The 27,721-nt window shown below is 39.7% G+C and overlaps 2 protein-coding genes across 5 annotated transcripts in view; one reads left to right on the top strand and one right to left on the bottom strand.

Annotated features, from left to right (window-relative positions):
- CCNI (cyclin I) overlaps positions 1–9,692 on the top strand; it is a 30,399-nt gene extending 20,707 nt beyond the window's left edge. For all 3 annotated transcript variants that reach the window (XM_036262190.1, XM_036262173.1, XM_036262182.1), the window contains 4 exons: positions 2,942–3,016; positions 3,161–3,301; positions 3,589–3,819; positions 8,155–9,692. In XM_036262190.1, coding sequence (XP_036118083.1) covers positions 2,942–3,016; positions 3,161–3,301; positions 3,589–3,819; positions 8,155–8,598 — 891 coding nt within the window. In that variant the 3' untranslated portion in view covers positions 8,599–9,692. The remainder of the gene's footprint in view (positions 1–2,941; positions 3,017–3,160; positions 3,302–3,588; positions 3,820–8,154) is intronic.
- A 6,050-nt stretch (positions 9,693–15,742) lies between these two features.
- The window catches only part of SEPTIN11 (septin 11), an 88,386-nt gene continuing 76,407 nt past the window's right edge, over positions 15,743–27,721 (bottom strand). The window contains exons 8-10 of one of the 2 annotated variants that reach the window (XM_036262162.1): positions 25,815–25,947; positions 24,140–24,327; positions 15,743–16,623 (exon numbers count right to left, since the gene is read on the bottom strand). In XM_036262162.1, coding sequence (XP_036118055.1) covers positions 16,608–16,623; positions 24,140–24,327; positions 25,815–25,947 — 337 coding nt within the window. In that variant the 3' untranslated portion in view covers positions 15,743–16,607. Of the gene's footprint in view, positions 16,624–20,355; positions 20,749–24,139; positions 24,328–25,814; positions 25,948–27,721 lie in introns of those variants that run through there. The other variant, XM_036262151.1, reaches the window with a different exon arrangement.

Here is a 27,721-nt window from a genome sequence, read left to right as displayed (position 1 = left end):
ACCTCCTGTTTAAGGGTTTTAATGCTAAACTAGGGGCAATTAGTAAACATTCTATAAGATGGAAAGCAATGGGAAAACCTTCGTTGATATATGTACCTCTAAGACATGATGTCTTCTAATGCTTTAAATTAAGAAATGTAATTTTTTTTTCTACAAGTATTCCTAACTTATACTTAACCTATCAAATTTTTGATCTCCTGATTTTAATACAAACCATATATAGCATTGGCATAATGTTTAGTCATCTTTTAACACATTGATGTATTAATGTGACAGTTAATCAAACTAGAAAAGTGTAAGCATGTTGCACATTTTCTGTCACTTCTTGTTTATTGAATGTTGTGTGGTTTTCTGAACAGTATATACTCCCTTGAAGTATACATTTGGAGCATAACAAGATGAACTGAACTGTCATAAAATAACTTGTATTTTTGTTGAATGGCAGCATACCTATATATGAGTAAGTTTCATATTGTCCCTGTTATTATATCTTTGGTCATATTATGCAAAATCAGTCATAGTGGGCCCTCAACAGATTTAAAGCATAAAATTGGTATTTATTTAATGACAAGGCATAAAAAGTAAAAAAGCGACTCAGTTGTTATTTGTATGCCTAGGAATATGTAAGCAGAGGAAACTATGAATTCTTTACTGAGAGTACTACACTCTTTCATATTAGGAATAAAAAGTAGAAGCCATAGAATTTGGATGACTATTCAGTTACCTTTTATGTTTCAAACTAAATAGCCATCCAAATTCTTAAGTCTAGGGACTTAAAAAACCCTAATTATAATGATACTAATTGCCTGAAATCTGAGTTGTCTGAGATGCCTACTTTATTTCAGTATCAAGTCCCCCCATCCCTCCACCATAGCTCCTTACAACAATTTCCCTTTCACAGAGAAAGATGTGTTTAAGGTCAGTGTCCTTTCTTGGGTTGTGTATCCTTCAAAAATTATTAATGAACTAGTTTCTGTTATAGAAAAAAATTATTACTGACCTTATTAAACTTTTTTCTTTATTGATTTTAGAGAGAGAAGTAGAAACATCTCTGAGAGACAACATTGATTGGCTGCCCCATGCCCCCCACTGGGGATTTGGTCCACAACCTGGGCATGTGCCCTGACTGGGAATCAAACCGGCGACCTCTTGGTGCATGGGTCGACGCTCAGCCACTGAGACACACCAGCCAGGCTTATTAAACATTTTAAACTGATTTGGGCAAGGTTCTAACACAATTAGATAATTTTGCCAAGTGTGATCTCATTTTTTCATATTTCTTATTTAATGGGTCCTACCATGTTACTAGCATCAGATACTACTGTTATTTACAGATGGTTAGTCTATATTGAAATAATCTAAAAATGTATTCATAGTTTAAGAAAAGGCACTTAAACTATACCATAAAGGGGCTACAACGGTGAATAGAGCCTTAATTCTAGCTGAGCAGAATGAAGTGCTATGAAGCTCTAAAAGTATGGCTCCTGACCCCTCTCCCAGACTTGCTGATTTCTGAATCTTTAGTAGGTGAGATCTGTATGTTTGTATTTAAAGAATACATCTTGATGTACATCTAGGACATAGAACTACAGTTTGTTTAAAAATAAAAGCACCCATTTGCTGCTTGGATTCTTTTTATTACTAAGTTTATCATTGGTGCCCTTGATTTAGGGGTTGCATTGCCTACCCAAAGTTACCAACTGTTGGGCTCTTTTCCTTATAATGAACTCTGATTACCTCAAGGATGTGGGTTTGATATGTTGTATACATAGTTGAAATAAGGGAGCCTGGAAAACTCATAGTAACAAGATCTGACTCACTTCCTAGATCACTTGTGTGGTGTCACTTAACTTCTGGAACTGTTTTCTCATTTATGAAAAGATGTACTAGTCATGACAATACTTTCTAAACTGGATTAACTGATTAGTATGAATGATTATTTTAAAATATTGATAGTATTGAACCAGTTTTTGTTATCTCATGCAGGCATCGGATTCTAAGATTCCTAGACAGTATGCCACTTGTACTGAGGCAGTGGTCATTGGCATGTTTGTTAAATAAGTTAATTAATCAGGACCATACTCTGGTCATCAGAAAGCTTCCCCAATATCACGGAAATGAATGTAATATTTAAATATAAAATACATTGACACAGGTTTTCTTTGTTGTATAACTTAACCTCTGTGTCATTCAATGTAATTGGACTAGATTGTTTTGGTTATTTAAAACTGGGTTTTGATGCTGGGTTGGTAAACCCTTATTTTACCAGTAAGGTAGAAACTGGGCCAACTGATTATAGATATGGAAAACGGGCAAATTCAAGCCCTACTGTGGGTGTCAAACCTAAGAATTTTTTTTAACCCACTGATTGATTCAGTATATATTTAAGATCCTTTCAGTTCTTATCATTGAACTTGAATATATAGTTTTTTGCATATGAACATTAATAATTAGAAAGTTTCTACTCATCTGTTGTCATCCTATAATTTTTTTAAGCATTTGAAATATATTAATAGCCTTTTTATATTCTCTTCTGTTTAATTCTCCTAGCACTTAGTGTGTTAATTTTACTGATATGATAGGTAAAGAGAATACAACTTGCTTGAAAAATAAACACACACATACACACAAATACTTTTAACTTGGATAATTGTATTTATTAAATTAAAAATTGTCTTCTAAAATCAAGCTTTTCTCTGCTGGATAGAAATGAACTTTGGCTAACTAGCATTGGTTGAACTTCCAGCTATGGAATGACCCTAGTGTTTCGATAGAATATGGCTAAATTTGTGATCTTAGAAAGATACCAGATTAAGGAATCAGATTAATTGCTTCCCTTCAACTGTATGCATACTTGTCTCATCTGAATATTTAGTTTTTAAAAATAAACTCAACTTTTTGAAGAATCACTAAGTTGCTTTTTCCCTCTTCAAAATTTTAGGCCCATCCAAAATACTTGAGTTGTATTGCAATCAGCTGTTTTTTCCTAGCTGCCAAGACTGTTGAGGAAGATGAGGTAAATATTTTCCTTTAAAGATTAATTGTTTCTTTTTTAATATTTCTTTCCGTTTATTCACTTGCTTTTGTTTACTAAAACAGAAATTGAAAATAAAAGTTGTCTTTCTTCTCCTCCCTGTCCCGTTCTCTTTGCTTTGGATAGAGAATTCCAGTACTGAAGGTGTTGGCAAGAGACAGTTTCTGTGGATGTTCTTCTTCTGAAATTCTGAGGATGGAAAGAATTATTCTGGATAAATTGAATTGGGACCTTCACACAGCCACACCATTGGATTTTCTTCACATTGTAAATATACCTGAAGTTTTTTAGTTTCTTACTTTAATATATAGTCCTTTTTCGGTAACTTGAAAAGTAAATTGCCTGTTTGTTTTGTTCTGATTCTTAGGAAGAGAGAATTTACTGCAATTAGCTAAGGAAAAATTATAAATTAGGATGTATATCAAATCACTGAAGCTAAAATTTCAAACTTAAAATTGAAAATTGAGTAATACTCAAGGTTTCATCAATTTCTATACATAATTACCTAGATAGTTAAGTAAAACGAGAATGATTTTATGATATTTTTTTTCCAGTTCCATGCCATTGCAGTGTCAACGAGGCCTCAGTTACTTTTCAGTTTGCCCAAACTGAGCCCATCTCAACATTTGGCAATCCTAACCAAGCAACTACTCCACTGTATAGCCTGCAACCAACTTCTGCAATTCAAAGGGTCCATGCTTGCTCTGGCCATGGTTAGTTTGGAAATGGAGAAACTCATTCCTGATTGGCTTCCCCTTACAATTGAACTGCTTCAAAAAGCACAGGTACGTGTTAGTCTAATTAAATAGTGTTCATTTTAAGTATATCTCTTATTTGGGTAAATAGGGTTACCACATGGTTATAAAACTAAGAGACATTTTTATTCTTGTAATGGCAAACCATTTTTAAGAGTAGATAAGGATGAAGTAATTTACACTTTAAATTTATGGGCTAATCTTCCCCCCCCCCCCCCATAAAGCTTATATAGTATATTCTTGATTCTTTTTAACCCTTCTTCTAGGTTACTTAAAATCTTTAAGAATCTGGAAAAATTTAATATGATTTCCTAACTGCATTTGTAAGTTTTATTATTGTACTTCTATACTTCATTCATTTTATAAAAGATAGGTCAAAAATATAAATTGTAAGAAGTTGCTTTTTAGACAAGGACATAATTTAGTGTTGTCTAGCAAGTGAAGTGTTTGCATCAGAGTTTGGCAAGTAGAAGCTATCTTTCTGAAAGAGGTTTTGTCCTGGTAGTTCCTGTTAATTGTCTGAGATTACTCCGTAACTTGTATCTGCAAATTGGTGTAAAATGTTATGGGTCAATTAAATTTTTATCAACAATCTGTATGAAATGTAAGGGTTTAATGGAGAAATTCTCATTCCAATGGGAAGTTAGTAATGGTGCTATATATTAGCAATTACTTTGAGAGAATTCATATCACCAAGTAGAACTTACAAGTTTATATCTGAAAACCTTACTCCTCTGCCAACTGAATCCATAAAACACTTACGAATTTACGTTCCCTTTATATGTCCCTATTCTCATTTGGCAATATTTTGATTTGTTTTACTGGATTTTATTTAGAGAAGGCTTAAATTCTGAGCTTAAAAACATTTTTTAACATAGAAGAACTAATTTTAGCAAAGAGCTGCAGTTATTAATAAAATTTATAAAAGAATGCTATAAAATTGAAACGAGAATAATATTTGAATTTGATGTTTTATATAAGATAGTTATAATTGATGATCTTATAGATGTGAGCTGTAAAGATTAGCAGACATATAAGAAGTACCTTAGGGCTACCTCTCGGCTTTGTGAATTTCAGGCCCTAGTTTATGAGCAGAGAAAGGCTGAGAATCTTTTCATAAAGACAATGATCAGAGCAACGTATTAGCCAGAGCACCATCCCTCGTCTGTGTGTTTTGTTCCACTGTTTTTTTTTTTTTATCATGGTTTAGCTTGTTCTTCATTCCTGGGACATGTGATATTAATATTAGTAACACAGGCTGTTTCTTCTTTATAAGCGAGATATGTTCTTTTAATAGCATTTGTTAAATTGAAATAATTGAGAAGTGTTTATTTCCATTGAAATCATGTTGTAATGAAAGTAAATCCTAAGAGATAGTTTCTAACTATTCTCATGAAATAGCAACTGTCATAAACCACCATACCATATACATAAATAATGTGGCACAGAAAATTTATTTTGCCTACCTAGAGTGTTGGGAAAATGAAATTGAATATTAATCATTACATTATGTTAGACTATGCAAGTGGGGAAGGGACATTAATAGAAAACCAATATTATATTTTTAATTTTTTTATTGGAACAAATAACATATTTCTAAATGCCACCTGACTTGGTCTGTGTGCCTATTCCCAAGCTAGTACACAGAAAATTTGCTCTGAATTGTTGCTGTCACAGAGAAAGGACAGACTTTGAAGCATAAATAATAAGAATGTTGTAAGTAGCATGTGTATTCTGTAGCTTTGAGGGCTTGTTCCCTACTGAACAATCCTGGAGAATCTGCTTCTCTTTCATAAGTCTTCTGGTGCTAGAAGAAGAATGTTCACTGAAACGTGTTCCTCCTTTACTGAAGGAGTATTATAAACTTGGAATTGAAGGAATCTTCTTAGAAGTCATTTTGTTCAATTCCTTTATTTTATACCTGAAGTCCAGGGAACATGGTGCTTTCTCAGAGACATACAGGACTTACTTAGTAGTAGAATCAAAACAAAACAAAACAAAAAACCACAGTGCTTTTTCAATACCACACAAACCTTAGAGATTCTAGCCCACTGGTTTTTAGAGTTTCTTTTAGAATTGGAACCTTCCCTCACCCCCAACAAAATCTGTACACACACAATTCCAGAATACAAAATAGAAAAGTTATTACTTTGAAATACGTGTTTGGGTCAGAGACCTGTTTGGGTCCAGAGTCCTACGCAATATGGCCTTTTCCCTTCTATAAACTTTTTGGATATAGTTTGAAAACCATTGTTCCATTCTTTTATATAATATATAGTCCACAAATATTTATTGGGAACTCTCTGATCTAGGCACTGGGGATACAGTGATTCTAAAAAGAAAGTCTCTGCCCCATGTAGTATTCAAGTTACAGTGGGGGAGATAATTAACAATGAGTAAGATCAGAAAACTTGAGAGACTTTGGAACTTGATCTTAGCAGCTCTCTAAAACCATCTTGAACTGGTGGCCAACCCTTATGGCCCAAACCTGATGGCTCTTGATTCTTCAAGACTCAGTTCTGTCTTTGCTAAGTTCACCCTTGTTTAGGTAGAAACACAGTGTCTAAAAGTTTTGTGATTAGACCCGTGAAAAGCCATAGTAATATCAGATATTACTCCTGGATTTCTGATCCTAGTATAGGAAATTCTAGCATCAGATTTGTGGTATCATGCCAGAATCACTTCTGACATGTTTCCCATTGCTCTGGTATGAGAGGACTGCCAAGTCTTTCACAGATATCTCATGCCACAATCAATAGCTCTGCCTGTTTCCTCTGGACTTCAAAGTACAGCCGGTGTCCCCTCGTTTGAAAGGCAAGCTTTCTCCTAGTTCCCACATCCCTGTTAACAGTTCCCCCATCCCTGTTAACTCTTATGCTGCCTGTTGGTCACTATTCTGAGATGGCTAAACCCTTTTCTCTTTTTACCCTTTCTCTCCTTGTTCTAATTCTGTGGCTAAACTTAATGTCCTTTTTCTGACGGATGTGGCCCACCTTTAATATAGGCTGTTAAATACTACCCAAATCAGTGTGGTGGTCTCCCTACACTAGCCAGGCAGCGGTCAGAGTAGATGTTCCCTGCGTGGTGTAGTTAAAAATGAGAGTAGTGAGTTAAAGCAGCAGATCCTCCTTATCAGGGGTTCCCAGTTCTTCTTGAAGGTGCCTAATGTCAGACTATTGTAGTAAGATGTGCTTCATGCTGCCCTGCTGCCCAATGAACCGGGGTCCTTCTGAACCTATTGCTTATGTCATGCTGTTCTGTTCCCCCTTTCCAGCAGTAACCTATTTGGTTGTCTGCTCTGTAAACTTTCGATGTCTAATCTCTAATATCTCTTTAGTTCTATTATTTTCTGCTAGTCCTCACCTCTAAAATATAGCTACCTATTTACTTACTTTTTTCACAGAGAAAGATAATGACAGTCTTTCTTTTACTTAAAATACATCTTTTCAGAATTCTGCTGTGGTATTATGCCTAATGACCAAGGCAGTAGAATATTTATGGTACTTTTACTTTTCTAGGCCACTAAATATTATTCATTTGCTAAAGCACAGTTTATTAAATTAGGTACTTGAGAAATAATTTTTACACTATAGGCTTTTTTCACTTCCCAATTTCTGTCTCTTATTTCTATTACCTCTCTTTTGTAGGCTTCTTGAAGTATGGGCTAGGGTATCAATCACCTTAAAGGAACTCTGAAATCCCATCCCTCTCCTGTGTGCTTTGTTCCACTGTTTTCCTGGGTAGCAAGTAATGGATATATTTAGAGATTAAAAATCATTTGTGACCAAATGTGTTCTTGCAAAGTATATTCTTTTCCTTTATTCTATCTGTGGTATTGCAAATAGTCATGCTTGTGTGCTACAGGTTATATATATGAATGAGACTTGGTTAAGAAATCTCAAAAAATGCTTTTTAAATGCACAAGGGCTCCCTTGATAGTTAATCAAGATAGGTTTCCAGGAGGGTGATCATAATTAGCCAGACCTGGAAGGTAATAATAGGTAGGTAATATAATTTCAACAAGTAGAAACGGGATGCGCAACGGTAAAGTAAGAAAGGGTAAGATTTTTCCAGAAGAGAGAGTAGGCCTGTTTACCAGGAATATAGAGCACAGACTGGGATATGCTAGGAAATAAGGCTGGAAAAAAAGGTTGGGGTCAGCTGTGTTAATAGCAAGCTAAAGAGGTTAGGTTATTGCTGGTAGGAATTAGGGCGCCACTAAAGAAATAAGAATAGGGGAGAAAAATGTATGTTGTTAGAGGAAGATTATTTTGACTACAGTTTTAATTTTTATATCAGCAAAGATGATAGAGCAGTCTATGTTAATTATCGAACTTTTTTTTTTTTAATTAATCCCTGTCCCAGATGGATAGCTCCCAGTTGATCCACTGTCGGGAGCTTGTGGCACATCATCTTTCTACTCTGCAGTCTTCCCTGCCTCTGAATTCCGTTTATGTCTACCGTCCCCTCAAGCACACCCTGGTGACCTGTGACAAAGGAGTGTTCAGATTACATCCCTCCTCTGTCCCAGGCCCAGATTTCTCCAAGGACAACAGCAAACCAGAAGTGCCAGTCAGAGGTACAGCAGCCTTCTATCCTCATCTCTCAGCTGCCAGTGGGTACAAGCATACCTCTGCTAAACGCAAAGTAGAGGAAATGGAAGTGGATGACTTCTATGATGGAATCAAACGGCTCTATAATGAAGATAATGCTTCAGAAAACGTGGGTTCTGTGTGTGGCACTGATTTATCAAGGCAGGAGGGACATGCTTCCCCTTGTCCTCCTTTGCAGCCTGTGTCTGTCATGTAGCTTCAGCTGTTACCTTTAAGTGCAAACTGAAGTCTACTACTCTGGGAACAGAAACATGGAAAACCAGGGGAGGTATATACCTAATCAGGCTGATTTGAAGTGAGCCAGAAAAAAACAAAACCATCTATTAGTGTGGCTAATTATAGGTCAACATTATTTAAGCACTTAAAGACCAAAAAAAGTAAAAAACTCAAAAGATCCAATAATTTTTTAAGTAAAAAATTTGTCAGTTCTACCTTTATTCTGCTAAAATGTAATGTAGGTTGCCCCATGTCAAAAATTCACATTCAGTGTTGTTTTTTTCCCTAAGTTCCAAATTTCATAGCTAGCAAACTCTATCCCCCATGTCCTAATTTTCCTCTTGCTTTTGCTTGCTTTTTTATTGAATACTTAATGAATTTTATGCATGTTGATCTATAGCTTGACTTCCACTGATTAGGAAACCCTCAAATTATTTTTTAGCAATTTAGTGAACAAATTATTTCAGTTTGACAGCCATGTTTAATCCATGATTCAAATTCAAGTTAATCAGAAAGGATACTTCAAAATTGCCCCATATGAATCAGAGATTATATTATCACGTTGATTTTTGTGTTCATCTTGTTTCAATTTCTAGGATTTGGAAACAAAATTATTTTTATTTTTGATGATCTTAAACTGAAACTTAAGAGTGACATGTAATTACAACACTCAGATTTGTTGAAAGCATTTTTGACATTTGGATAAGAAGTTTGTGATAAATATGTTCAGGCACTTATCAAAGAAACATGTAACAACTAAAATTTAGATTTTTATTTTGGTAACTGATCAGTCCTTTTCACTCTATAAAATTGTAAGAGAGACTGTCTTGATGTTGGGGCAGTTCTGTGATTGGGTAACATGTAATAACTGAATTCAATACCCTACTTCTATGTTAAGCTATTAGGATTTTCTCGATAAAAGTTATTCTCTCTGCCTCCCAAGCCTCCCTATGTTTCTCTTAATGACTTCTGGAATCCGAGCTCCCTGTGCAGTCTGAAGAAGGTACTGCAGCCAGAACCAACCATGTACTGATGATGATAAAAGCCTCTGGTAGCAATAAACGTTGTCCTTAACCCCGTTGTATCTTTTTCCTGCTTGTGAAAGTGCGATTTCTGATTGCGTAGACGCTGCTGTTTAAACTGGAAAAAGACAAAAGCCCTGAGAATGTGCTTTACAGAAAATAAAACATGAAGGAAAGAGGATTTAAATGTGATGGATATAGGGTTTTGACAAATAGATTTTTTTTATGCTCTTTTCTCACTGGACCTTCCAAACAGTAAATTCTCATCTTAATGGAACTGTGTGTGAAGGCAGCTGCACAGACCCACATCTAGATAATGTGGCATTTTAACCTACTGATTTTGTTCCAGTTTAGCCAGAGGAAGATTACTCTCGGGTCAACATTTGACTTTCTTGAAATTCTTGTGGTAGGGGCTGGCTACCTACCTGCATATGACTTGACAACCCAATCAAAGTGAAAATTTGCACTTACATGTAAGTAAAGGGAGGAGGGAAGATAAAAGAAGGAACTGTTTGGGTGAAGATAGCAAGAGATTGACTTTGCACATGCTCATTAAAATATCCTACTTTTCCTAATTTCTGGTTCTGCTTCTTGATTCTCCTTAATTGTGGGAGCGTCAAGAAGTTTACAAGTACATATGTTCATTTCTGCAAAGTAAATGGCACTTAAATTCCCCCACCTCTACCTCTACTTAACAGATGAGTAACACTTTTATGTAAAAAACTAATGATAAAATTGAGTCCAGGGTCAGAACATTTCATTTGTAGTTTAGTAGCTACATTGAACAGAAGTTAAAATGACAAGGAAGAATTTAATTATTTGAGGTTTTCCAGTCTTATAAAAAATTTCTGGTAAATAAGTTTGGAACATAGTATTGTTTTCACGGGTAACTGAATTGGAATGGTTTGGCTGCTAGCTGTTATGCCTCAAAGCTTATTTAATCCACAATTTAGTTAAACAATAGTACTTTGGAGTCCAGACCTTCCTGAGCACTATCCCATAAACATAGGCTTTTGGAGAATTTTGGATCTGAGGGGTCTGAACTCATGGGCTGAGACAGAAAAAGCACAATATTCTTGAACAGTGTGGACCTTTTCATTAACATCCCTGCTGTTAAATTAGATCCTGTTTTACCTAAAACTGTTTTCATCAGCCTATTCCAGGTTACTAGACTGAATCTTGGCATCATATCATAAACTATTCTAAGATTTGGAAACTTGACCTTTAATGGATCATAATTGTCTGGTGCCTCCTGATGATTAGAAAACCTGTTATTCCATGAAGCCTGCACAAAGGCAAGGAAATAAACTTGATGGGCATAAATTATTCTCTAATCCTCCATTCAACAGAAAAAATGAAAGTGCATGCTCTCTTGAAGATCAGACTAGGAGAAGCTGAATGTGTACTTCATTCTCTGCAAAACTGATATGAAGTTGTTTATCTGTGGAGAGTTGAATGTTTTATCTACAGATGTCTTATGTTAGTGTGGCGGGGAAGAGGGAGTGCCCCCAAATGTCAGAAATAACTGATTTTTTAGAAATGAAACTATGTATCTGGCTCTGAAAGAAGCTGGAGTGTAAGCCCTTCACTCAGCCAGGCATGATGTGAGGATCTGAGCCTGCGTTCCCACTGCTGAGGGAATGAAGACACTGCCATCCGCCCCGCCCCAAGAAGTATCATTTCGTTTCCCCTTGTTCTTAGAACCAACATGGGTGGGTGTCCTCCATATTCCTTACATGCCTGGATTTTCAAGCTGTGTAATTTACTCAGTCTAGAGTTCCTGAATCAAGAAAGCTGTGCTTTAGCATCACTGCCCAGAGCAGCACGGTGGCCTTTCCCCAAAAATGTGACTAAGTCACTGATGCTGGACCAACATGGGGGAGCTCGTTAGCTTCATCCTTAAGGTAGTTTGTACATTTTCAACTGGGAAGGGAAGATACCATGCCAAACATTCTCACACCGTCTGGGAGACAGCATGCCTGGTGTACATTAGCAAGTTGAGGGTTAGAGAATTGTCCGATGCCATACAGCTAAGACTTTTTAACAAGGTTCAAATTCTAATTCATCTCGCCCCCAGAATTCTCAAAATTAGACTTGAAATTACTGTGTTAACAGAATGTCTCTTACTCGTTATTGTTTTGAGATTTGGCCACTAGATGGTGCTTCTAGGAAAATGAAACATCTTTCAAGTTTATGGGAGAAATGGGATTGTTTGGGCTTACTGAATGGGGATGAGTAGTTGAACACTCATCTCCTGTTGCTAGTATTCAACATCATCTGCAGTTACACATTCACGTCACTTAAGTAAGGCACAAGAAGCCCGTACATGTGGGACTGAGCGAAGAGCAAGATCTGTTCTGGTATGAGGCAGAGGGTGGCTAGATATGTCTCATACCAAAACAAACCAGCTTTACACGGTAACACCTTAATGCTTTCAGTCTGAGTTGGCTTTGGCCAATCATTCGGTCAGAGAAGAGGATGTGCAGACTTTTGCAAGCACAGCCTGCGTACATGGACAAAGTAAAAACTTTCTCACCATACTGAGTTTAGGTTTTTATGACATATGTGAGACCCATCTGTAGCATAGACAGCTTCCTTAGACATTTCTTATTATTGAAAAGCTGTAATAAGAGGTAACCAAGAATGACTTTGTCAGAGAAATTTGAGAAAAGCTCAAAGTTCCCAGGAACTTCTGAGTTAAGGATGAAATGAGAGGAACATCTCCCTTTCTCTTGACTCAAGCACAAACCTTCAGAGCAGATAAAATGCCAGAATTGTTGGCCTTGTGTTACACAACAGTGGGGCAGTAGAAAAGAATAGGCTTGTGAATTGGCTTCTCATTTCTCAGAAACGGCTTACTTAATGTGTTGGGTAAGAGGACACTGCAGAATGAAGGGCAGCCTTCAACAAGCAACCACCGAAAAGCAATTGGCGGGGCAGGGGCTCCTTTTACTTTTCAAACTAAAATCTATTTAGCAATTTAGCATAGAAAGGACTTACCTTTTTATTCCAGAGGTTTGCTTATGAAGTATACAGAGAGAAAAGTGAATTTCATAGTTATGTCTATCTCCAGACCGAATGTAGGCCGGGTGCAGTATATACAACAAAAAAGTATTTGGAAAGAGAGAAGGTGTGGGGAAGGTAGGTGGATGGAGGTGAATAAAGGGTAAAGAGCCCGGCTGGTGTGGCTCACTAGTTGAGCATCGACCCATGTACCAAGAGGTCACTGGTTCGATTCCTGGCCAGGGCACATGCCCAGGTTGCGAGCCAAATCCCCAGTGGGTGGCATGCAGAAGGTGGCCAGTCGATGTTCTCTCTCATCCATGTTTCTCTCTCCCTCTCCCTTCCTCTCTAAAATCAATAAAGGAAAAAAATAAAGCGCAAAGAGAGCTAGAACTACAATTCCAGAGGTCTAAAAGCATTGTGCAGAGACAGCGTGGCTGAGCCAAGCTCTTTATAGAACGTTATTCTGCACTCTTCCTCATACACACTTGTCTTGTGGGACAGGGACCTTGTTATATAATTGTCTCTGTCACCTCTGATCTATCAAGGGGCCATAATTTTGAAAGTTCCCATAGTGAACTGAAATGCCATTCAGCTCAGCACTGCGAGTATGTAACTGTTTTTGAGCCAGATGTAAAATCATTTGTAACCTGGATGTTCCACTGACATCCAAAAGATCTTATTTGTATACAGCTACTTGTCAGAATAGTAAATGTTGGAGAGGGAGGTGAGTGGATACCTAGACTCACAGTCAGTCTTCAAATTAACACATTCTGTCATTTCACCAGCCTTGAGGATGCCAGTTGCCTGCTGGAGATGTTCTGAAAGCCAGATGGTATCAATCACAAGGACTGAATACCATCGTCTTAAGAATTCAGGTATAAGAATATCCAAAGTGAGCCACATTGTCATCGCTGCTAGTCTCTAGGGGAAAGATGACAATTCATCTGCAAAGCAAAAGGTTTTGTGTAGAAACGTCATTTGAATACAATGAAAATTATGTACTTCGTTCTTCAGATACCGGAACTGTTTACCCATAAGCTAGGCCAAAGATAGGCTAAATAAATAAATAAATAAAATAACTAGTTTCATTTGATTGCTACAACTGATGGGAAAAATTTGGCCAAGTATATTAGGTAGATGGCCTAACTTTATGTGCTGCACCTCAGCACATTCTGACTCGGAATCAGATCTTTCTACTAGTGCTGTGGCAGTCTCAAGCAGATCACAGCTAGACTACACCTGTAGCAGTAAGGCACAGTCTGTATCTGAAATCAAGTAATATTTTTAAAGATTGAATGGCAAATAAAAAGCCTGTTGCCTTTTTACTTTTTGATATAGGTTTTGGGGATCAATTCTTCTTGCTCTACTTTTCCAGTCTACCATGGGATAAGTGAATTTTTTTTATTGATGATAATTAGCCCTGGAATGGTTCCACAGTCAGCCAGACCTTGAGAACCTACCAGTACTATCAGCACTTGAGAAAACAAACCCCTTGAAGTAAAAGGCCAAATAAATGGAGAGATGGCAGTGCATTTGACCAGTGGTGTGTGTCCATGATCAGCTTTCGCTAGGTAACTGAACAGAGGCCAGCCTACTTAGAATAGCTTTTCCCCCACTCCCTCCCATTGAGGTGATTACTGTTGTACTTCCTTTAACCTGAGTTCTAAAGGAAAAAAGGAATAGCAATGATAGACTACATATTTCTCTCTTTAAAATAATGCTGCCTGATTTGATTTTTAAATATTGTTCAGTAAATGTCTACAATTTGATGCAGAATTTATTTTTAAAATGAGTGCTAGGGTAAAGTTGATATTAAAATATTAAAAATAAGGAGTTTAAAAATTTCTGTACTTAGTGACTACAGTGGTTTCACACACAATAGTTTACTATATAATTGGTATGTTAATTTGTCATGTTGTGGCATCACATTAGTGGGTACCCACTCATCTACCCCCCCACCCCAACTACTGGTCAGTAGCAGATTGCTATCCTTACATATTATACTGGAGGGGATGTCTCTTGACTCCTAATTTGATTAATGGCTCAGGCAAATCTGATCATTGCAGTTAATCACAGTGTCCAAGAAAAGGTCACCAGGATTCATCCAATTGCTCTAAACTTCTGTCCAAGAATGAAATGATTCAAGAGGCAAGCACTGTTCCTTCATTTCACCTTCCAACAGAAGCCGATGTTACCATTCTTAAATAGAGGGGACACTCCAAAGGATCTTCATCACTTGCAACTCATGCCACCAATGTTTTTGTGATCTATGTTCTGTGGAGCTGAAAAATGATGGAAATAAGCAAACACTATAGACATATAATGAAATTAAAAGGTAACTTAAAATGTATGTTCATGCTTTAAAATAGAAATAAATTTGAAAACTGTCCCTTGACTATGAAAACTGCCCCCTAAGAGGTGACCGCTAATAAAGTAATCTAGCCTGTCACGAACCGGTTAGCATTAGAAATCACAGACTCAGTGACTGAGCACTGACCCATGCACCAAAAGGTCGCCAGTTCGATTCCTGGTGAGGGCACATGCCCAGGTTGTGGGCCCGACCCCCACTGGGGGGCATGCAGGAGGCGGCCAGTCAATGTTCTCTGTCATCGATGTTTCTATCTCTCCCTTTCCTTTCCTCTCACTCTAGAATCAATAAAGAAAAAAAAATCACAGACTCAACTGGTGGAAGTATGTGTTTCTATGTGGGTCTACTTTAAGTGATTCCCTGCAGATTTATTTATTTTGGCAGACACAGTGGAGAAAGCCACTTGGGTGATTCTGAGAAGACAGTGTAGATCAGAACCATTGCTAATGACGCTGTTGACTGGGACAGGATATGTGTGTTTGGGGTCATTTCCCATGGTCCAAAACACAACTCTGCACACAGGGTAAAGCACAGCTTCACAGAAATAAAAAGGCAGGGACGGACCAGAAAGTTATTTCAAGGTACCTTTAAATTTAAATTGAGTCCCAGAGGCAGAGAAGTCATCTACCCAGCACTGGCACATTTTAAATATGATTAAGATTTGCTGGTCAAAATCACAGTGACAGCAAATAATTTTGTGTGTGTGTGTGTGTGTCTGAGATGAGAACATTTTAAAGAGAATTCTGTGACTTCACTTAAATTGCCCCTTGAGCTTAAAACTAGCTTAATTTTGATATCAAAACGGAGTTGAATAACCAATAAATAAAGCAGAACTGGCTAACTGGCATTTTTTCCCAAAACAATCCCAAACAACTTATATAAGGGATGCAGTAACGGAAAAAAAGTCAAAACACCAGTGGTTCCTGAATTTAAAGGAAGGATGCCCACTTCTCTCTCTCAAGAGGCAGGTCGTCAGCTGAAAAATAAAAACACTGTATCAATAGAACACACCAAATAATAAAAGATGCAGCCATCTCTGTTCATGCAATACCAAATGTTTAAGAAAAACAAAACTCCAAAACCCATAAAACTAACAGGGAAGGAATATGTTGCCCAGATCTGATGGTTGAGGGTCCTGAGGGGGTTGTTCAGAATGTCATGCATGGGACAGAGAGGTCTGGAGTTAACATGAGATCAAGTCTGGGGACCCTGGAGGTGGCGGCCACCTCAGAGATCAGGTGCGTGCTGTCTTCAGTCCATGAGTTCTCGGATAGCAGCTTCAAGAACCTGACAGCTAAGCAACAGGATCCCGACACGGCTACCTTGGGTCTCTGCCCCAGTTCTCTGATGCACTCAATTTCCTCTTTAGTATAACTTTTTGGTAGTGATAAGTCACTTTAGTAACCACTTTGGGTAGTGGTTTGTAAACAGACATTGACAAATACAAACAGCAGTGAAATATTTGACCCAGACTTTGAAAGAAAAGGAGGCGATGGTGGAGATGAGGTAACTCTTCCCCACACGTGTGAACAGACAGCTCCTGCTCTTCTAATGCTGTCCATTAGGAGAGAGTAGGGCTTGGCAACAGGATGGTTACATAAAGAAGAAGCTACAGAAGAGAGAAAAGAAAGGTTCAGATTCAAATTTGATTCTTAAAGGCATAAAAAAAAAAAAAAAGAGCTTCTCTCTAATGAACTGCGGCAGCACAGCCGTGTGCCAGTGAACGGGATAACTTCCTCTGAGCGTGGGTTTGAGCAGCAGCAGTGTTGGCAGCGAAGGCCAGGAGAGGGCGCCTCAGCTGGGCCCAGGGCAGTGGAGCACCAGGGGACACTCATCAGGACAGAAGGGTATGGGAACGGGGGAGAAAGGTGGTAGAGACTGTGAAGTACAGGACACCACACGGTTATCTTGGAGAAATTGGTGCTGCCCAGATAGTAGCATCTGAAGTCCACCAGGCAAGGCAGGGAAGCATGAGGCTCTTCCCTATTTCTTTTGTCCAATAGAACCAGCATGGGCACATATGCGTATCAAACAGTGACTAAAAGAATTCACAAAAGGGCACGCAATGTTTGGGTAAAAATATATTTCCCCCCAGTTTATGTCTTGGCACTAGTGATATATGCATAGATTAACTGTCCACCACTCTCCTACCTTAACAGACACCACAATACTGAGCATGTTTGCTAAGTGATTTCTTTCATACTTGAAAAAATGATGCGCTTCACATCAATACAATTATTTTAGTTTTCAAAAAAAAAAAGACAGGTCTAACATGCAGCTTACATATATGACAATTTTGCTTTAACACTGGAAGTAGATTACACAACAGTTTTAGAAACACATTGGTTATTTTCAAACAGCAAAATGACAATGATCTACAACTACAGTTTAAGGCATATCAGCATAGTTTAAAATGAAGAAATAGACAAAGTTCTAATGCTGTTCACAGCTTAATTTTCAATTTATTAAAAAAACTCCCTTCATACCTACATACCATCTAGACTTTGTAGGTCGTAATTTCCACTAAAGAGTCATACATACGTATTGTGTCAATGGAACCAAACTTCTGGGAGCTGAGACTTGACCATTTCAAACACTTGTGAATGGAAAAGCAGAGGGGTCTGAATGGACAGTTTTGGTAGGACCACACAGAGACAGGATGACATGGGTTGGTAGCTGAAAAACCTGATTAAACTGTATGTGAAACACATAATGTCAAGAAAGTGAGGAAACCAAATCTGTTTGAGGTGCACAAGGTATGAAGAACAAGTTATTTTTATTGCTGGTGAGATTACAAAGCAGAGAAGGAAGATAAGTAACCTGTGCCCAGCTTTCCGTTAAATGTCTCCCTGTTTGAGATGCCCTTTCTGAACAAAACCATGACCAATTAATAAAGAACCTAAGCTAGCAAACATAGTCTCTGAACTTCCATTAAATTCTCATAAATGTTTTCCCATCATATCCTACTGCATATACATTTATTATGGGTATCTAAAGTCTAGAAGAGGCGAAAAGTTGGCCACATGGTTGAACAAAAGATGTGGGGAGAGGCCAGGTAAAGCCGTCTGACTTACAAAACAAGAGGTGATCTGTGCCAGCAGAGCCCACCGGCAAGGCCATTAAAGCAAGATCACGAGAAGTTGAGCAGTCACAGAGGCAGCCCAGCATAAAAAACTTTTCCTCCTGATTTTCTCCAGTGGAAGGTAGTAGTTTCTCATTGTAACTTTATTTACACAGAACCAAGGACCCTCTGTAACGTCCACTGACACCGACGATGCACAGAACACAGACAGGAACTAGTCATTTCTTACTTCCATATTGATGTCAAAGAAAAAGTGAATTTATGTTTCTTGTGAAAAAGATATAAAAGTGGCCATTTTAAATATATTTAGTTTGTATTTTTTAAACCAAAAGCTACTCAAACCATTACCTCCCTACCCCCCTCCAAAAAGAAAAAAAAAAAAAATTCATCTATCCCATATGTTTCTCTAATTTTAAAGTCAGAAAAATCTGAAAGGTTTCTTACTGCCGTACTTACATGCAAAGGCGAAAGCACATCCAACTAGATTGGAGGGTATCATTTACTCCGTGCAGAGCCAAGGACTACTGTGGAAAAAGGCACAGATACAGAAAGGAGAGGACAGCAATAACAAACCAAACAGGGCCAGGGAGCAGGGAGAGAAAAAAGTTCAGAAGCAATGCATTTTTTAAAAAGCTTCTACAGTCTACATATTTATTTTGACTTTTTATTCTCTGACTCTCCATGTGATTTATTTTACTGTGAAAAATCTAATGGAAAAAAAATCAATCATCTTGGAATCCAAGTCAGCTGGATGCCTTTCACGGCGAGGCTCACTTTAAAGAGGCTTTAGTGATGCATTGAAAGTGATGCATTTTTAGAATTTAGAAGTGTCTTTTCTTCTAAATTCTCATACAAGCAGTGGTTGGAACAAGCACACAACACAAGTATTCAGGCTTTTGTCTGGTGCCAGCGTATGAGCAAATGCAGCCCACGGTTAGGATCAACATGCCATCTACTGTTTGGCTGCTCCATAGGTAGCATCACACTAGAATCGTTAACAAAAAAAAACAAAAAACAAGCAAAAACAAAACCCTTGGCCCAGTGCCTCTCCAACCTGTCTCTAGCACTACTGCGGCTCCTGGTCTGCAGTCTCTGTCCCAGCCTCGAGTGGGCTTCCATGAAACGGATTTCCTACTTTGCCTAATTGAGCCAGATCCGTTCGTGGAAGACCATTCCTCTTTCCCCTAAGAGTATGGTGGAGGAATCAGGTTCATGAGAAATGTTATTCTTTCAACTAAGAAACAGGAGACATTAGAGTTAGAGGGAAAGTTGGGAGGATCTTGTTATCAGAGGGGAAATTAAGATGAAATAATAGCCTTATAAAGGAGCAGTATGGAAGAGAGATAATGTGTACTTTTCCATACAAATCTGAGGTACAGTCCCTGCCGTGGTGTGTGGGTGAGCCCCAGCCTTCGTTGATGGGGAAGGGGCCACGGACATAAAGAATGAGTTCTAGCTGTGAGGGGAAAGGTGAGGAAATTCCTTCAAGACTACCTACCGGATGGGAAAGACCAGCTGCTCTATTTTTCTTCCCTTTATTGCCAAGTGTCAAAAGGACACTAAGCAAGAAGGCTGGGTGTGAAGGTGATTTCTACTTGCCTTGACTCGTGGCTTGTGTGATATTCCTTCCCATTTCTACCCTCAGGTCTGGGCTGCAGAAGATACACGATTTACAACACATTTTTTCTATTTGAAGTATTTCTGAAAATTTTCTTCTCCTGATTATTGAAAAATGTTATTGGAGGTACCAGTATCCCGGCATCAGTTATTGGATCCTCCTCCTCAGCCCACTGAGAGCACGTGTCGGTGTGTTTATGAGACTGCTCCTTCTAAGTAGTAAGTTGGCTGTGGAAAGCCCATCATCCTTAGTAGACTCTCCAACTCAGAATGTTGCACTATCTAACTTTTGAGACTGCTGATTATGAAATTATGATTATGTTCACTTTTATCAGTGTGACCTTGATTCTCTCACAGATATCACAGTTTTCTTACAGTTCAACTTGGCCAGCATTTGAGAGAGAGGGGTTCAGACACATGTTTAAAGCCAGAAGCAGAGACAGTCTGAACAGACCCACAACCCAGACCAAATAATGTTATAATAATGAGCAATCCATGCAAGTTTTAAAGTCATATAAAGCTTACCCACTGGTCTGCCTACGTGCAAAGCTATCTTGGGTTTGGGGTAGGTGTGGAGAAGAGACAGAGAGTGAGTTCAGGGCTCTTGCATCATGGAGATGAATAATTAAGAAAAGTGAGTTGTCATGGATATTCAGGTTTATGGTTCAGCTGCTGAGGCGGTGAGTTTTCCTGTCAGACGAACATGGAGCAATTTACCCTCCTTCCCTCTGTCCAAAGCAACATACAAGTAGCAGGCATGCTTCCTGCTGCCACTCAGAACAGGCATGAAAGGCAAATCATTTTCTTTCCAGAGACAAAGTCCAGCTGCATATAGCTTTTGCTGTTATTCCCTTGTTCTATCACTTTCCAGCACCCAACAACATTCAGCAATATGAGTTAATAGTTATTGGTGTCTGGGGAAAGGTAAAAAAACAAAAAAATAAGAGGACACAGATGGCAGAGACACAATATTACTGCAAAAGCAGGTGAATGCGGGACCATCCTTGGCTTGCCAGGCTTTATGTGAAGCTTGCACTGCAAGTTAAAAAACAAAACAAAAAAGTTAGAAATAATAATAAATAAAAGGAAAAGAAAATTAGGAGCGCCAGCACCAGCATTCGGTGATGGTGAATGCTCATGCAATGATTATGGAACTGACAGAAATTGAAACCAAAAATTTGAGTAAGCTACTCTACATGACAAGCAAAAGCAACATTTTAATATTGAATTAAAGAACACACGGTTAGTTTCCATTTGCACATAACTGAGAATTCATAGGTGACTTCTTGAAACCACTAGGTGTTCTAGTGGAAGATTTACTGTTTGATTTTCATTTTGTCCAATAACAAAACCACATCTGTACTGAATAGGAGTTGCATCTTCTATTTCTGAGCTGCTGGAGTAAGAGAATAAATATGCTATAAATGACTGAACAATTAACTTGGGGGCTGGAATACAGTGGATGGAGGACATGCTATTAATCCAGTTGGGAAGGGAAAAAAGGGACAATCATTATGTGGTCACAGCTACAGCAATGCCGGGAGCCTTCCCCCGCTTAGGTTCAAGGCAGTGCTGAATCCCAGAGCCACATGTCTAACTGTAGGCAAGTCTAAAACATGCAACTTCATTCCTTAGCAAGGATCAATTTAAAAAATGAGAGGATGATTATGTGAACTATAGTTATAAGATGCCAGGTACAATTTTAAAATGATGGATTTTAAAACTTCCTTTTGGAATGGATGTGTCTGAACCAGCAGCTGTGCAAAGCTCTGAGAAGATGAACACTGTCCGCCGAACAACTTACCATCGGGCAGTCCCACCACGGCGGGGTGGCCGCAAACAAGCAAAGTGACTTGGTGGCCAGAGATGGCAGGAGGTGGGGTCCAGCTAATGGCAGTGCCAGGGTTAGTTCTACTTTTTCTGTAACCTTAGGAAATGTTATATGATCTCATGCCACTACAGGTCAAGGAGAAGTATAAAAGCCTTACCTATGTTAAAAAGGGAGCATGTCATTAAAATAGAAAACACAGAATTTAGAACTATTAGAAAAACTAAGTTAGGCTCTGAGCTGGAAATACAGCAGGTGAGTAAATAAGCATCTTTTTTTGTTTTCTCCCTAAACAAAGCCAGCTCCTAAGGGGCCTGCGTGGTGACTCCAGCATCTCCTCCGGCTACACGAGGGGGAGAGTCTTCCACTCATTTTCCGTGTTGCTCCGGTTGCCCTGGCTACTGGCTTTTTGTGGTCCTCTCCAGCCCTTACACGCAGTAAGAGGAGTGGTGCTTTTTTCTGTTTGCTTTTTACTTTTACACATCAGGGTTCCAACTGGCAGCTGGTTTCACTGTTCAGATGGTAAAGTGTGGAAAGGGGTCGGAACCTACAAGTTACCCCAACATATGTGCCATTGTCAGACATAAAACCTACTGACTACTATGCACCAAATTAAGTTTAATTCCATGAACAATAGATGAGAATATATAAATAAGGCTAAAATAGAACTCACACATACTTCACATAATGTGAAAAGTATTATACATCGCTAAGGTCCAAGGTTGGGAAGAAAAGAAGCTGAAATGTTCGACAGGGCAAGGCAAAACCTCCCTACACTGGGAAGTCTGTTACTAGATACATTTTTTTTTTAACGGAGGCACAATACTGGTCAGCTCTTGGAATTTTTATTGCTTAAAGGCACATCCAGTATACATGAAATACCCTTAGAACATTGCTGGTCTCTTATAAACATTTTTAGTTCTAAAATATATACCTTTGCATACATTAGTGCTTCAGGGTAAGAAAAACTCAACTTTGGGTTTCCTAAGCTGTGAGTCAGCAGATTTTTCAGTTTCATTCATGACCATAGATGGAGACACACACACACACACACACACACACACACACACCCCTATACCTATTTTTATCTTGGGTTAGTTTGGATCAACGAGGGCATGATGCCAAATGGCTTTCCATTTGTCTTCACTGCAAGAGTCACTGAACTCTGGCTCTGCGTGGGGAATATCACCATCAGTGACCGGTGCTCAGCCAATGTGTGTAGCTGGCAAAGTGCTTTCTTGATCTGGATTATAATCGAGACAGCTGTTGCTCTCAGAACTCATCTAGCACAAGTGGTCGTCCTTGGAGCCCTTTCATCACTTGAGTCTGTACCAACCCCATTAAAATCACACCTCACCTACACCAACTACTTTCTATTGCTTAGAAAATGTTCCTGCCCCTTTGCTCTCCTGACACATTTTCTGCTGTCTCTGAGTTTGCAAAGTGTGAATTAAAACTCTCCGTGCATCGCTGTAGCAGTGCATTTTGATCTCTAGCACAGGCAAAGGAACAAGATTCCTCGAGGGTGGGTCTGTTCAGCAAGATTCAGTGACCCGGCCCTACGGCAGGTCTCAGTCACTGTGCAGGCTGAATCCTGTCTCCTATATGTAAAAGTGTCTCGGCCTGCTTGAGTGTCATCATTTCTATCATTTACTTAGTTGTCAGCTTTCCCTACAGTGTTAGCATCTCAGGATAGAGAGCAAGACCCTAAGCACATGCCGAGCTGCCCTTCTGCTGCCCTACGGGCACTGCCTACAGCAAGGACGCACCCACGAGCGCCCCATCCAGCCCCCACAGCTACTCCTCCAGGTACCTCCCTGACCACTGTGCTTCCTGTCAAACCAATGGCGCAGGTCATAGAAAGGGGTTTGACATTCAGCTTCAAACGCCGGAGAAGGACAAGGCAGGCCCAAAGCACCCGCTGGATTCTGGCAGTTGCCATCGGAGCATCACAGGAAGTGACCGATACAAGAGCAGAATCTGACCCTTGGTTACATTAAGTCAGAGTCACATTTAAACATGTTTTTTTGTTTAACCCTCAGGTGTGTCTTGAGGGTTGCTGGGGGTGTCTCTGAACTGGATGGGATTATGACCCCATTTTCGCAATAAAACAATTCATCATCTTGTCGAATTTAGAGGAAAACTAGTGGCCACTAGCAGGTCCTCCGAATCTTTCATTTGGGGAACAGTGACTGGCTTGTCAAGCCTTACAATGCAGAATAGAAAAATAACTGTAACAATCATAATTTTAGGATGCTCTTTATCAAGAGTCACGAGGACTGTCTCCAAAGAGGAGTGAGGAGAAAGAAACAAACCGTCTTCCCGAAAGTCCTAGTGTTGGTGCAGAAGACGCTCCTGGAGACAGAGGGCACTCCAGTCCTGACTGTTTGATCATGTGGTCAAGTTTTATAAATTAATGTTTGTGTACCCTTTAGAAATACCTTAAAAACCTTTATCATCTTCCCTGCACTGTAGAGAAAATACTCGCTTTGATTTTTCTGGTGCCAGACTAGTCTCCAGTCTGGAAATGAGAAAAGTAGAGACATGCAAGAGGAATGAACTGTTAGAGGCCCCGACACGTGGGTGACACCTGCTTACTTTTTCTTATCCTTGTCTTTCTTGGTTTGCTGGGCCCCAGACTGCTGGGCCTGGGTCTGTAGTAACTGCGCTGCTGCTTTCTTCTTCTGGAAGTTGTTCACCTCCTCCTCCAGCTCCTTCTTCTTGTCTTCCACTTTCTTCTTCTCTTCTTGGTGTGTCCGCTTGAGGAGGTCAAACTTCTCGTGGAGCTGGAGAGAAGAGGAGGAGGACCAGCTTGGCGAAGGGAGTGAGGGGCTGGCTGGTGTAAGGTTATTTGGATCTGTTCAAAACCACACCTGCGCCATGTGCTCTAATTACAGAAGTGCAGCAGCTGGTGCTCTGGGAAAATCCAGGCGGGGACAGGAAAAGCACCCTGTGGAGCCCTATTCTCCTTTGACACTTGGACTCCATGGAGCTTATGGGAATCCCTGCACATTCTTTCTGATAATAAAATACATATTCATTGTAAAAGACATAAGGAAGAAAAGAAAGCCTGGCCGGTGTGACTCAGTGGTTGAGTGTTGACCCATGCACCAAGAGGTCGCAGGTTCGATTCCCAGTCAGGGCACATGCCCAGGTTGTGGGCCCGATCCCCAGTGGTGAGCATGCCGGAGGCGGCCAATCGATGCTCTCTCTCATTGATGTTTCTATCTCTCTCCCTCTCCCTTCCTCTCTCTCTAAAAACCAATAAAGAAAAAAAGAAAAGAAAAATTATCCATGTTCCTAATAAGACAGTCCCCCTAGTGGTAAGAGTAGTTCTTCATATAACGTATAACATACATTTACTTAAAGACATACACAGTGACTACAGATGACTATGTTGAGAAATTTCTGGCCCTTGACAAATTGAATTTTGAAAAGTATCACAATGCAGAGACAAAAACTGGAAGGAAGGGAGAAAATAAAATATTCTCACTAGGTAATTCTAGGTTTTTACCAGCGCTCACTAGGTACTAAAAGCCAACAGTAATTAAGGCTCAATTTTCCTTTCTCTGCAACAAAACTGTGTTGAGCTCTTAGCTATTTAAACCACCTCTAAGTTTCAGTCATCTTTCTGAAGATAAATTAAAAGGGGATGATGAGAAAATTATTTAGACAGTTTCATTTATACATATACCGTGCTCTAGGTCAAGCACTTAAGATACGATCTATCATCGGAGGGAAATATATTACATACACGCTCTCTCTCTCAGTGGGACGAGTGTTCTAGCAGAAATCCACGGGAACTACTAGGAGCAGTCAGCGTGGCCCGGGTATGGGGAAGGAGACCAGTCAGAGGGCTGTGGGAGCAGAGCGCATGCCCACAGGGGGATGCGTGAGCACAGGCGCCGAGCACAGACACCGTCACCTCTCCGTGCTGAAGGGCCATCCCCTGTTCTGCTCACTGAGTTGGCTGACAGACCAAGACAATAATAATAGTCCCAGAATCTCAATCTCATATTTCAAGACTTATATACTGAGAAAATACAGAGGTACAAAGAAAATGGGACCAGGTCTGGAGACCCAAGATAGAGTTTTAGCTTCAGTTTTGCTACTAATTAGGTATATGACTGCATCTATTGCTTAACCTTAATAACTCTCATTTTATCTTCTGTAAAATGGGGATGAGAATATCTGAACTACTTTTCTTGTTAGGTTAATATGCCATGCATGTGATGAAATATTCCCCTTAAAAAAGGACAGACAGATGGCTTACCTCTTTCTCTGCCTCTTTAAGTTCAGCTTCTTTTTCCTTCACTCTCATCACAAACATTTGTCTCATTTCTTCTTCTTTCTTCTGAAGTTCTCCCAGAAATTCATTCCTTTTTGCTTCATATGTCTCCTGAAGACTATTCAAAAGTCACAAACAAGGACAGTGTCATAAAACTGCATAAGAAATTTCGGTTCATAGAATTTCTACCCACCCTCTTCCAGAAAATAGGTAAGGCTGCCACCTACCATGGCAAAGACACACAAGGGCACTGCTTTCTCTTTAGTTGTGTGGTGATCAGAAAGTCAGGTGTACCAACAGAGATGAGTCAGAAAGCACAGGGCAGCACTGGGGCTGTCTCTTAGCAGCCGAGCTTTATCCCACACATATTCGTACAGGGAAAGCTGGGCTGGGCTGGGCAGTGCCTCCAGGATCAGCACGCCAGGCAGACACCACAGATAGATGAAGACTTCTAGAAGATGGAGGTGGCACAGTGTCGGGAGAGAAATGCAGGGGTGCTACAGACAGCCTGCCCCCGGCTTGGATTCCGGCCATGGCGACTTACTGACCGATCTTGGCCAGGACACAGCCCCTAAGCCTCAATGCTCCCTGTATAAGATGTGGATACAGTAGCACTTACCTTCCAGGGATATGATTATGGGAATAAATGGGGGCACAGTGAGTAAAGCCCTCGGTGCTTAACAAATATCACCCTCCCCTGACTCACCTCCCTCTAGTCCCGTTTAGAAAACAGACTCAGTGAATCATCTAAAGAGACGATAGCGTATCTAAAAATATTACACAAAATTGCTACATTTTTTTTTTTTTTTTTTTTTACCCTCACTCGAGGACATTTTTGCATTTATCTTCAAAAAGAGCAGGAGGGAGAGAGGAAGAGAGAGAGAAACATCAATGTGAGGGAGACACATCAACTGGTTACCACCCACACAATCCCAACTGGGGCTGGGGACAAACTGCAACTGAGGTACGTGGCCTTAGTGGGAACCGAACCCGGATCTCTCCGGTCCACGGGCTGACGCTCTAACTACTGAGCCAAACCAGCCAAGGCAAAATTGCTACTTTTAAAGTTGTATTACCAATTATAATAGAACAGAGAAGAGTTTTATTTTTGTTTTAAACTCCACCCTCCTCTTGACTGTCTACAGAACTTAGAGCCCAATATTTTCAATCAAATGCCGCAACTTAGCTTGATCTCTAAGTTAGAACAAATATATTTGTAGAAATATCACCTTTGATAACACAACTTAAGAAAATACCCACTCACACCCACACCCATACAAACAGAGAAGCATATGCCAATGTTTTACTATTGCTATTTCTCTTGCAGTTTCCTAGAACAAGGGTTGTCACAATAACACGAGCCTGCAGGATTACCCACCTTTACCCATGGGCCAAATTCTGACTCCAGATGCTGACTCCAAACTGGCTAGCACTGTGTCTGACCCCCGGAACCACTCAGAGCACCCCCAGCATGCATACTTACCCTTTAGAACTAAGCAATTAGAAAATGTCTTAATTAGGATGTTTCTACTTCTACAATCAACACTTTTATTGCTTGATTAAAACAGCTCTCCTGCCCTGGCCGGTTTGGCTCAGCGGTTGGAGCGTCGGCCTGCGGTACAGAGAGACCCGGGTTCGGTTCCCGCTAAGGGCATGTACCTCGGTTGCAGTTTGTCCCCGGCCCTGGTTGGTCGTGCGGGTGGCAGCCACTCGATGTGTCCCTTCACGTTGATGTTTCTCTCTCTCTCTCTTCCTCTCTCTCCCTCCCGCTCTATCTGAACAAAAAATGGAAAAATGTCCTCGGGTGAGGATAAAAAAAAACAAACAAAAAAAACAGCTCTCCTGCCCTCAAGACTATCAAAGAGTATCAATACTACCTGTTCATGAACAAT

Source organism: Molossus molossus, unplaced genomic scaffold, assembly GCF_014108415.1.
Source record: "Molossus molossus isolate mMolMol1 unplaced genomic scaffold, mMolMol1.p scaffold_m16_p_1, whole genome shotgun sequence".
Lineage (NCBI taxonomy): Eukaryota > Metazoa > Chordata > Mammalia > Chiroptera > Molossidae > Molossus > Molossus molossus.
Note: the sequence above shows the minus strand (reverse complement) of the source record. Positions and strands in the feature narration are given on the sequence as shown.